Here is a 12,709-nt window from a genome sequence, read left to right on the forward strand (position 1 = left end):
TTCACTATCAAAGCAGTGGATTAAAGCAGTACCTCTCAGGGCAAGCGCTGGTTACGATAACAAGTTCGTTTTTATGCTTTTACCACAACCCTCGTAACATAAAAAATTAATGTGATTTGATTTTGGTTTGTTTAACTCGCTCACTCATTTACTGATCAACTCACCTGCCAACTAAGCAACCTGACCAATCAAACAAACACATGTCAGTGTGACCAGCCAGGGCCGGACTACCGGGGGGGTTATGGGGGTTGCGCAACCCCCCCACCCCCCTAGCCTAAACATGTACCTCACTTATTTAAAACATTTTTTATTATTGTTTATTTTATGCCGTTTCATGCAAGGAGCGACCATTTTCCTATCTCAGAATATGACCTACCCATCAGCTTCAGGGGGCTTTGCCCCCTGACCCCCACAAGGGGCTCTGCCCCTTGACCCTGCCAGGGGGAACATCCCCCTGGACCACCACTGGCAACCCCCCCCCCCCCCCTCCTCTTAGCCTAGTCCGGCCCTGCCAGCTGACCAGCTGATTAAAGCCAGCATGTCGCTCATAATAGCAAAAGTCATCCGTGTCTGTGTAATCTAAAGGCACACAAAACGACAGACTAAGATAATCTATAGGTTCAGGCTTAGCTACATCATGTTGAATGTTACGGTCAAATTCAATCAATTTTCAACACAAGCAGCGACATCTTCAGCAATATTATCCTCGCCGACAGCCGGCCGGAAACTTGAACATTGATCACACTTTGTCATGCGCTCTCCTGCTCCTACAGCGTCACAATTCAAAATGGCGACAGTCACGCGGTTATGACCTTCGAGACTTCTTAAACTGTGATAGATGGCAAAGTTATCATTAGAACTTTTCTTCTTCTCTCCGTTTCTTCACCTTTCATTACAGCACAAAACTCTCGTGATATAAACGTGGATGATAAGCTAAACGCGGACGCGGTTTTCGAAAACAGAAACGAGAATCTGGTGGCGGAACCCAACGAACCGGCAAAGATGGCAGCTAAGACGCCGAAGAAGCCAAGTCAGAGGCAGAGAGAGAAGAACTAGCGAGGGCAATAATTTAGTCACCCTTCCGTTCCTCATACAATCTCGGACAGTCCTCCATAGAACAGAGTTTTGCTCGCTATGTCTGATCCGGCCAGGCTTTTGAATGGGATAAGTTGAACCCTGCACTTGTCAACAGGAATGTTATGAACACATTTCTTTTCACACACACACACACACACACACACACACACGCACACACACACACACACACACACACACATTCACACACACACACACACACACACATTCTCACACACACACACATTCTCACACACACAGACACACACACACTCACACACACACACACACACACACACACACACACACACACACACACACACACACACACACACACTCACACACACACATGCGCACGCACGCACATAAACTCAGTTTTTCATTTTACCGACTTTTGTCTTGCATCATTTTATTGCATAACATTCACTAAAGATGAATCAAAAAAGAAGAAAGGTAAGTTGTTGGAACGTTTATTTTTGACCAAATACGTTACAGTCCCAGATTGTTCGACCCAGCGGTCTTTCAAGTGCACAGACAAACACACTATTATAAAACAAAAAAGACTTAGCTCGCAAAGTTGGCAGACTCTTTGTTTTGGGATTCACTTAAGATGTACATAGGTGATTCATAAGAAAGGGTAAACGACCCACATATTATTTGCAATTTGGCATAGAGAGCAAGACAAACAAAAGTGATGCTCATCTATACAACAACAAAAGTAAATGCTATCTCTTGCCGCAGGGTGGTGCATCTCTCTAGCCAGGTGGTGCATCTCTCTTGCCGGGTGATGCATCTCTCTTGTCAGGTGGTACATCTCTCTTGCCGGGTGGTCCGAGTGGTCCATCTCTCTTGCCAAGGGATGCATCTCTCTTGCCAAGTGGTGCAGCTCTCTTGCCGGGTGGTCCGAGTGGTCCATCTCTCTTGCCAGGTGGTGCATCTCTCTTGCCGGGTGGTCCATCTCTCTTGCCAGGTGGTGCATCTCTCTTGCCAGGTGGTCCGAGTGGTCCATCTCTCTTGCCAAGGGATGCATCTCTTTTGCCGGGTGGTGCATCTCTCTTGCCGGGTGGTCCATCTCTCTTGCCGGGTGATGCATCTCTCTGGCCAGGTGATGTATCTCTCTTGCCGGGTGGTCCATCTCTCTTGCCAGGTGGTCCATCTCTCTTGCCAGGTGATGCATCTCTCTTGCCAGGTGGTCCATCTCTCTTGCCAGGTGATACATCTCTCTTGCCGGGTGGTCCATCTCTCTTGCCAGGTGATGTGTCTCTCTTGCCGGGTGGTCCATCTCTCTTGCCAGGTGGTCCATCTCTCTTGCCAGGTGATGCATCTCTCTTGCCAGGTGGTCCATCTCTCTTGCCAGGTGATGCATCTCTCTTGCCGGGTGGTCCATCTCTCTTGCCAGGTGGTCCATCTCTCTTGCCAGGTGATGCATCTCTCTTGCCAGGTGGTCCATCTCTCTTGCCAGGTGATGCATCTCTCTTGCCGGGTGGTCCATCTCTCTTGCCAGGTGATGCATCTCTCTTGCCGGGTGGTCCATCTCTCTTGCCAGGTGGTCCATCTCTCTTGCCAGGTGATGCATCTCTCTTGCCGGGTGGTCCATCTCTCTTGCCAGGTGGTCCATCTCTCTTGCCAGGTGATGCATCTCTCTTGCCAGGTGGTGCATCTCTCTTCCCGGGTGGTCCGAGTGGTCCATCTCTCTTGCCAAGGGATGCATCTCTCTTGCTAGGTTGTGCATCTCTCTTGCCAGGTGGTGCATCTCTCTTCCCGGGTGGTCCGAGTGGTCCATCTCTCTTGCCAAGGGATGTATCTCTCTTGCCAGGTGGTGCATCTCTCTTGCCGGGTGGTCCGGATGGTACATCTCTCTTGCCAGGTGATGCATCTCTCTTGCCAGGTGGTGCATCTCTCTTCCCGGGTGGTCCGAGTGGTCCATCTCTCTTGCCAAGGGATGTATCTCTCTTGCCAGGTGGTGCATCTCTCTTGCCGGGTGGTCCGGATGGTACATCTCTCTTGCCAGGTGATGCATCTCTCTTGCCAGGTGGTGCATCTCTCTTCCCGGGTGGTCCGAGTGGTCCATCTCTCTTGCCAAGGGATGCATCTCTCTTGCCAGGTGGTGCATCTCTCTTGCCGGGTGGTCCGGATGGTCCATCTCTCTTGCCAGGTGATGCATCTCTCTTCCCGGGTGGTCCGAGTGGTCCATCTCTCTTGCCAAGGGATGTATCTCTCTTGCCAGGTGGTGCATCTCTCTTGCCAGGTGATGCATCTCTCTTGCCAGGTGGTCCGAGTGGTCCATCTCTCTTGCCAAGGGATGCATCTCTTTTGCCGGTTGGTGCATCTCTCTTGCCGGGTGGTCCATCTCTCTTGCCGGGTGGTCCATCTCTCTTGCCGGGTGGTCCATCTCTCTTGCCAGGTGATGTATCTCTCTTGCCGGGTGGTCCATCACTCTTGCCAGGTGGTCCATCTCTCTTGCCAGGTGATGCATCTCTCTTGCCAGGTGGTCCATCTCTCTTGCCAGGTGATGCATCTCTCTTGCCGGGTGGTCCATCTCTCTTGCCAGGTGGTCCATCTCTCTTGCCAGGTGATGCATCTCTCTTGCCAGGCGGTCCATCTCTCTTGCCAGGTGATGCATCTCTCTTGCCGGGTGGTGTATCTCTCTTGCCAGGTGGTCCATCTCTCTTGCCAGGTGATGCATCTCTCTTGCCAGGTGGTCCATCTCTCTTGCCAGGTGATGCATCTCTCTTGCCGGGTGGTCCATCTCTCTTGCCGGGTGGTCCATCTCTCTTGCCAGGTGATGCATCTCTCTTGCCAGGTGATGTATCTCTCTTGCCGGGTGGTCCATCTCTCTTGCCAGGTGGTCCATCTCTCTTGCCAGGTGATGCATCTCTCTTGCCAGGTGGTCCATCTCTCTTGCCAGGTGATGCATCTCTCTTGCCGGGTGGTGTATCTCTCTTGCCAGGTGGTCCATCTCTCTTGCCAGGTGATGCATCTCTCTTGCCAGGTGGTCCATCTCTCTTGCCAGGTGATGCATCTCTCTTGCCAGGTGGTCCATCTCTCTTGCCAGGTGATGCATCTCTCTTGCCGGGTGGTCCATCTCTCTTGCCATGTTGTCCATCTCTCTTGCCAGGTGATGCATCTCTCTTGCCAGGTGGTCCATCTCTCTTGCCAGGTGATGCATCTCTCTTGCCGGGTGGTGTATCTCTCTTGCCAGGTGGTCCATCTCTCTTGCCAGGTGATGCATCTCTCTTGCCAGGTGGTCCATCTCTCTTGCCAGGTGATGCATCTCTCTTGCCGGGTGGTCCATCTCTCTTGCCAGGTGATGCATCTCTCTTGCCGGGTGGTCCATCTCTCTTGCCAGGTGGTCCATCTCTCTTGCCAGGTGATGCATCTCTCTTGCCGGGTGGTCCATCTCTCTTGCCAGGTGGTCCATCTCTTTTGCCAGGTGATGCATCTCTCTTGCCAGGTGGTGCATCTCTCTTGCCGGGTGGTCCGAGTGGTCCATCTCTCTTGCCAAGGGATGCATCTCTCTTGCCAGGTGGTGCATCTCTCTTGCCGGGTGGTCCGGATGGTCCATCTCTCTTGCCAGGTGATGCATCTCTCTTGCCGGGTGGGGCATCTCTCTTGCCAGGTGGTGCATCTCTCTTGCCGGGTGGTCCGAGTGGTCCATCTCTCTTGCCAAGGGATGTATCTCTCTTGCCAGGTGGTGCATCTCTCTTGCCGGGTGGTCCGGATGGTCCATCTCTCTTGCCAGGTGATGCATCTCTCTTGCCGGGGGTTCCATCTCTCTTGCCAGGTGGTGCATCTTTCTTGCCAGGTGGTGCATCTCTCTTGCCAGGTGGTGCATCTCTCTTGGCGGGTGGGGCATCTCTCTTACCGGGTAGCGAGCAGGCTGGCGAGCAATCGACGTGAATAATAATGATGGATGTTATTGACAGGGTGCACGTTGCGAAATAATATAACAGACCAGCTTTTGTGTTGGTCCTCATGGACCTTACCGCCTTCGGTTTTCATATGTATCAACCGCGGGCTTTGGCGTTGGTCGTTAAAGATGAAACCGAAGAGATGAAACCTTCGGACCAACAACAAAGCTGGTCTGTCCACAAGACACCAAACATAGTTGTTGTTATCATTTTAGATGACCAAAGGTACGCACAATAATACATAGGGATTCCTATTTTGAACGTAATTTTTATAATGCCAATTTAGGGCCCCATGGCGTCAGAAGTTCGAGATAACACTTCATACTTGTCTGTGACGTCAAACGTAACTTGTTTGTCGCTTGTCTTCAAGTCTGAAGTTTACAGAGCTGCCATCTTATTCAGTAAGTTTTGAGTATATTCCTTTTCTTTTAAGTGTTTTATGAATTTTCGTTGTGGATAATGCGATCAGAGAGATAAGTTGCAAATTGACCATGAGTCGCAATCATCAACATTGATTGGGTCTTTGAGAGTTAATGCTTACAGTCGTTGTCCTCGGAAACACGATTCCAAAGCCGCTATGGTTCCACACATCAAATATTCAGCCTCATTGACTCTTACTTTGACAATCCACGTTTCACCTGAAAGCTCAAACCCATTCACCACCTCGATTTATTGCATGGGGAATATTAGATTTATTTCCCAGGTGTTTGTGAATGAAAACTCGTGAAAATGATGACAATGGTCGTTATTACCCACTCTGCTTCGATGGGGTGTGTATTTTCGATAATCACACAGCAACCCCAAAATAACCCCCCTGCAACCAGTCACAAAACAGTTCTGAACGCTCAAATGTACGATATATATATATATCTCAGGAGCAGACAACACACACAATCCGCATTTAAAGTAACAGCTGCAGGATTGAACACACGCAACGTAAAGCCCCACTCCGCCTAACAGGATGCTTACAGAATGAGTCAAACTTTTAACGAAAAAGGTCATAGAAACCCGACGAAACTCACTTTGTGGGGCCTTCAACATCATTGTACGACTAAGACCGGTGTCAGGAACTGAAAACTCTGCCTGAACAATCCCTCTCAATGCGGTCAATGCGCATGCGCTAACATGGGGAGATTAATCAGGAACAACCTAACCATAACACTAACCCTAACCCTAACCATAATCCTAACCCTAACCCTAACCCATGGTTCGTTCGGTCAAAGGGTTGCATTTTTTAAGCCCAAGATTGGCGCATGCGCATTGACCGCAATGAGAGGGATTGTTCAGGCAGAGTTTTCAGTTCCTGACACCGGTCTTAGTCGAACAATGATGTTGAAGGCCCCACAAAGTGAGTTTCGTCGGGTTTTTATGACTTTTTCGTTAAAAGTTTGACTTATTCTGTAAGCATCCTGTTAGGCGGAGTGGGGCTTTACGTTGCGTGTGTTCAATCCTGCAGCTGTTACTTTAAATGCGGATTGTGTGTGTTGTCTGCTCCTGAGATGTATATATCGTACATTTGAGCGTTCGGAACTGTTTTGAGAGGGATTGTTCAGCAGTTTTCAGTTCGTGACACCCCGGTCTTTTGTGTGGCTAATTAGCATATCGAAACCATACAGGGGCTCCAATGGTTTATTCCAGGCTCTAGTCGTAGTGCTTACCTTTGGCTTTAAAAGAACTGCAGCAATTTTCTCCATCTTAGAAGGAATCTGGTGTTTTTGTAGGAATTTGGATACGAACAACAGAGCAGACATAAAGGGGAACAACTCCACGTGGGGCTTTACCTATCCAGTTGAAGTGAGTTAAGCCTCTATACAGCATGACTTCCCTTCTTTGTCTCTGTTAATCTAGGGAGAAAATATCCAGCGATATTTCTCCGTAGGCCTAAAGTTCGGCCATGACCTAGGCAAAATAACTTGCGCAGCCGCAGAAACAAGAAAATGGAAATCTTATGAAGCCGTCATCAACACGAACACAATGATTGCAGAAGCAAACTCTGTACCTACACGACCGAGACACAAGACGCAAGACTGATTATTTCACAGCTGCAAAGGGTAAGCTTACTCACGTCAGGTCTTCACTGACAAGCTAGGAACAGACGGAAAATTTCAAACAAAAGTAAATGACGTCAAAGTCTCTTTCGCTTTGCGTGTAACTTTGTCATGACGTCTTTTTGTGACGACAGTATACGCGACAATTTGTTCGCTTCCGGTGTCAATTTAGACTGAAAAGCAACTCAAAAGAAGGAGCTAAGCCTCTGTCTTGAAACAGCTGAAACACTCTTTTGGATTGCCGTTTCAATGTTAACCAAAAAGTTAAAGAAAAAAACAAGGTTCAGTTGCGAACTGACAGCGGATTGAGCATTTATTCCTGTTGATGAAGGTACGATTGAAGCTTTATTCTCTCCGTCAACCAACAAGACTAGATTTGTAGCAGACGAAAAACAAAGTGTGCGTTTTTCCTGTCTTGTGAAGGCGATTATGTCGTTATAAGTTATCTGTACGTTGTAATGACATTTCAAAACAAAATTTAGCTTTGATGCGTCACGGGATAATAATTTAGCTTATACGTTTTCATCCATGGAATTGTTTTTTTCGTCTCGGCAGGGTGAATGAATTCATCATGTCTTTTCCGGAACTGGACAAAATTGGCCTTGCCAAGACTGAAACAAAATATAGTTCTACAACTTCTAGGCTTGGGTTGATTGCCCATGGTGAATTTCCAATGATTTGTTGCCACATCCCATGACAAATTCTCTTTACTTTGGTCATGCCACATATACGTTACAGCTCCGTCCATCCATGGTATCGCGTGATATTTTGTCTTGACGGGGTGAAAGAATATAATGACGTCACTCTCGGCAGAGCCTCGAGTGACGTCATCATATTCATTGACCCAGTCTCGACAAAATATCAGGCGATACCATGGATGGACGGAGCTGTAACTTATACTGATCACGATACAACGTCTGTACAAACGGCCCGCGGCAGAAATGCCGTTAATATTTGAATGCTGTTCGTTACTCAGTATTCAACGCTCCAAACACATCACGTAAGTTAATATCACAAATGTCCCTCTGTTCTGGCCTATTATCCGACTTCGTGCATTCGACATAATTATCAAAACTTCCGTAAAGTGTCATGCTGAGTGAATATTAAAATTTATGGTCGAAGATAGCGGATCATGACAAATTTGAGCTTCATATTCACTGAGACGAGGTGTGTTTGACCAACTCCGGCACAAAATCATTCTTTTTACATTTAGTCAAGTTTTGACTAAATGTTTTAACATAGAGAGGGAATCGAAACGAGGGTCGTGGTGTATGTAAGGTATGTCTGTGTGTGTGTGTGTGTGTGTATGTGTGTGTGTGTGTGTGTCTGTGTGTGTGTGTGTGTGTAGAGCGATTCAGAGTAAACTACTGGACCGATCTTTTTGACATTTTTCATGTGAGTTCCTGGGTATGATATTCCCAGATAATTTTTTTCATTTTTTGGATAAATGTCTTTGATGACGTCATATCCGGCTTTCTGTAAAAGTTGAGGCGGCACTGTCACACCCTCATTTTTCAATAAAATTGATTAAAGTTTTGGCCAAGCAATCTTCGACGAAGGCCGGACTTTGATATTGCTTTTCGGCTTGGAGGCTTAAAAATTAATTAATGACTTTGGTCATTAAAAATCTGAAAATTGTAATTAAAACTATTTTTTTTATAAAACGATCCAAAATTACGTTTATCGTATTCTTCATCATTTTCTGATTCCAAAAACATATAAATATGTTATATTTGGATTAAAAACAAGCTCTGAAAATTAAACATAAAAATTATGATTAAAATAAAATTTCCGAAATCGATTTAAAAACATTTTCATCTTATTTCTTGTCCGTTCCTGATTCCAAAAACATATAGATATGATATGTTTGGATTAAAAACACGTTCAGAAAGTTAAAAAGAATAGAGATATAGAAAAGCGTGCTATCCTCCTCAGCGCAACCGCTACCGCGCTTTTCTGGATTGTCAATTTCACTGCCTTTGCCATGAGCGGTGGACAGACGATGCTACGAGTGTACGGTCTTGGGGAAAAAAATGCAGTGCGTTCAGTTTCATTCTGTGAGTTCGACTGAGCTTGACTAAATGTTGTATTTTCGCCTTACGCGACTTGTTTCTTTTTTATCCCAAGAAAACTATAAAACAAAAGTTAAATAAAAAAGTTAAATGAAATACAACAACAAACACAGACAAATTATTATCAAACCTTGGGGGCCAGTCGGAGTCAGTGCAGGATTCTGTTCGCTGCCTGAGAAAAAAATATAGAAAGGAGAATGCACTTAATCAGAATTTATCATGAGAGAGAAAGGGATTGTTAAAATAGAATAAATAAAGATAAGATAAGATAAGAGATGACATAAAAATAAGATAAGAAAAGATAAGATATAATACGACAAGACAAGACAAGACAAGACAAGACAAGACAAGACAAGACAAGGCAAGACAAGATAAGATAACTAATAACGACATATGAAGGTTTAGAAGTTAAATCGTAGGTTGTGGGAAACAATTCATCCGTCTCTTGCACAGATTGCGAAAGCAAAAAGCGAAGAAAACACATGAGAGAGAGAGAGAGAGAGAGAGAGAGAGAGAGAGAGAGAGAGAGAGAGAGAGAGAGAGAGAGAGAGAGAGAGAGAGAGAGAAAGAGAGAGATAAAGAGGGAGAGAGATTGAGCGTGAGAGAGACGTAAGACGTAAGACATTTTATTGATTAAACACACAAGGTTAATTTCAACGGGGTGTGGGGAGGGGGGGCAGTAATACATGCCATGTGTTTGTATTCATGGACAATCACATGGTTTTCTCTCTTTCTCTCTAACAAACACTCACACAAACGTACGCACGTTCTCACTCTCTCTCTCTCTCACTCTCTCTCTCTCTCTCTCTCTCTCTCTCTCTCTCTCTCTCTCTCTCTCATTCTCTCAAACCTAAAAACATATCCAGCGCATGAATTAATAATATGGATATGTGCAACGATAAACAAGTTTACAGTACTAACATACATTATCGGCTATCAATCCTGCTCTATCGTTCCACGGCACAAACTATGTATAAACAGATCAACAAGTAAATCACGAAATTGAGGCATTATTGGGTCTCATTTTCTCTCTGTCTCTCTCTCTGTCTGTCTCTCTCTCTCTCTCTCTCTCTCTCTCTCTCTCTCTCTCTCTCTCTCTCTCTCTCTCTCTCTCTCTCTCGTTTTGCTGAGCTAATGTATTGTTGGGTTACTTTCCGTTTATCTTCATTGCTTTACACCCAATTTTGAACACTACCTTATGATCTACAATGCTTCTACATAATGCGCTTCATGTACATAAACTTATATGTTCTACCATTAATGTTTTTATGTAACTTTTTTTCTTTTTTACATTTAGTCAAGTTTTGACTAAATGTTTTAACGTAGAGGGGGGAATCGAGACGAGGGTCGTGGTGTATGTGCGTGTGTCTGTCTGTGTGTGTGTGTGTGTGTGTGTGTGTGTGTAGAGCGATTCAGACTAAACTACTGGACCGATCTTTATGAAATTTGACATGAGAGTTCCTGGGTATGAAATCCCCGTACGTTTTTTCATTTTTTTGATAAATGTCTTTGATGACGTCATATCCGGCTTTTCGTGAAAGTTGAGGCGGCACTGTCACGCTCTCATTTTTCAACCAAATTGGTTGAAATTTTGGTCAAGTAATCTCCGACGAAGCCCGGACTTCGGTATTGCATTTCCGCTTGGTGGCTTAAACAGTAATTGATGACTTTGGTCATTAAAATCTGAAAATTGTAAAAAAAAATAAAAATTTATAAAACGATCCAAATTTACGTTTATCTTATTTTCCATCATTTGCTGATTCCAAAAACATATAAATATGTTATATTCGGATTAAAAACAAGCTCTGAAAATTAAATATATAAAAATTATTATCAAAATTAAATTTTCCAAATCAATTTAAAAACACTTTCATCTTATTCCTTGTCGGTTCCTGATTCCAAAAACATATAGATATGATATGTTTGGATTAAAAACACGCTCAGAAAGTTAAAACGAAGAGAGGTACAGAAAAGCGTGCTATCGTTCTCAGCGCAACGTACTACCCCGCTCTTCTTGTCAATTTCACTGCCTTTGCCGTGAGCGGTGGACTGACGATGCTACGAGTATACGGTCTTGCTGCGTTGCATTGCGTTCAGTTTCATTCTGTGAGTTCGACAGCTACTTGACTAAATGTTGTATTTTCGCCTTACGCGACTTGTTTATATTTTATTTTATTTTTTTCCCCCTAGTCATAGTTCAATCAATCAATCAATATGAGGCTTATATCGCGCGTATTCCGTGGGTACAGTTCTAAGCGCAGGGATTTATTTATTTTTTTATTTTTATTTTTTGCAATTTATATCGCGCACATATTCAAGGCGCAGGGATTTATTTATGCCGTGTGAGATGGATTTTTTTTTTACACAATACATCACGCATTCACATCGGCCAGCAGATCGCAGCCATTTCGACGCATATCCTACTTTTCACGGCCTATTATTCCAAGTCACACGGGTATTTTGGTGGACATTTTTATCTATACCTAAACAATTTTGCCAGGAAAGACCCTTTTGTCAATCGTGGGATCTTTAACGTGCACACCCCAATGTAGTGTACACGAAGGGACCTCGGTTTTTCGTCTCATCCGAAAGACTAGCACTTGAACCCACCACCTAGGTTAGGAAAGGGGGGAGAAAATTGCTAACGCCCTGGCCCAGGGTCGAACTCGCAACCTCTCGCTTCCGAGCACAAGTGCGTTACCACTCGGCCACCCAGTCAAGAGTTATAGTAAAATAGTTTAGTCCCTCTTTAGGGCGAGGGCCAGATGCAAAAAAGCATATCTATGCTTATTCTTGTCACCCTCGAAAAATAAAGATTTGTCATTGTCACTGTCATTGTCATTGTCTCTCGCTCTCTCGCTCTCTCTCTCTCTCTCTCTCTCTCTCTCTCTCTCTCTCTCTCTCTCTCTCTCTCTCTCTCTCTCTCTCTCTCTATCTCTATCTATCTATCTTTCTAACATATAGAAACATTTCCAGCACATAAATCAACAATTTAAATCGGTACAACAACAACACAAGTGTACTACATCAGCATACATTATTTGCTATCAAACCTGCTCTAACAGAGCGTGTGTGAGAGAGAGAGATAGAGAGAGAGAGAGAGAGAGAGAGAGAGAGAGAGAGAGAGAGAGACAGACAGACAGACAGACAGTCAGACAGTCAGACAGACAGACAGACAGACAGACAGACAGACAGACAGAAACACATACACACACACGTGCGCTCGCGCAAACACACATGCATAGATCAATAGAGAAAGTCTACATGTAGAAGAAAGTTTATATCACTGAGCAAACAAGTGCACCAATTAACCAACAGTTACTGCGGGCGGCTGTACATTTGAATATCAAACAACCTTCTTTTGCTTACCCGGGTGTTTGATGGGGAGTTCGTCCACTGGATCAACCTTACAAAAGAAACAAAGAAGAATAAGAAACGCAATTACCTGCAAGCTGCATACATATACACAGGGCACACCATTTTGTTCGTTATAATTTTGTCGTTTTATTTTAAACTTTCAATAGACAAAAATCGACGCATATTTTTGCAAGTTGGCATGGTAAGGATTGAACATTTCTTGCTTATGATGGCATGAGAGACATTA

At 44.7% G+C, this 12,709-nt stretch overlaps 1 protein-coding gene across 1 annotated transcript; it reads right to left on the bottom strand.

Annotated features, from left to right (window-relative positions):
• Positions 1–1,829: 1,829 nt before the first annotated feature.
• Positions 1,830–6,026, bottom strand: LOC138977872 (collagen alpha-1(I) chain-like). Its single transcript, XM_070350478.1, has 2 exons — positions 6,008–6,026; positions 1,830–4,954 (listed from the first exon to the last, which is right to left on the bottom strand). The coding sequence occupies exons 1-2, from the start codon at positions 6,024–6,026 to the stop codon at positions 1,830–1,832; spliced, it is 3,144 nt and encodes a 1,047-aa protein (XP_070206579.1).
• Between the last annotated feature and the right edge of the window lie 6,683 nt (positions 6,027–12,709).

Source organism: Littorina saxatilis, linkage group LG10 (genome assembly GCF_037325665.1).
Source record: "Littorina saxatilis isolate snail1 linkage group LG10, US_GU_Lsax_2.0, whole genome shotgun sequence".
Lineage (NCBI taxonomy): Eukaryota > Metazoa > Mollusca > Gastropoda > Littorinimorpha > Littorinidae > Littorina > Littorina saxatilis.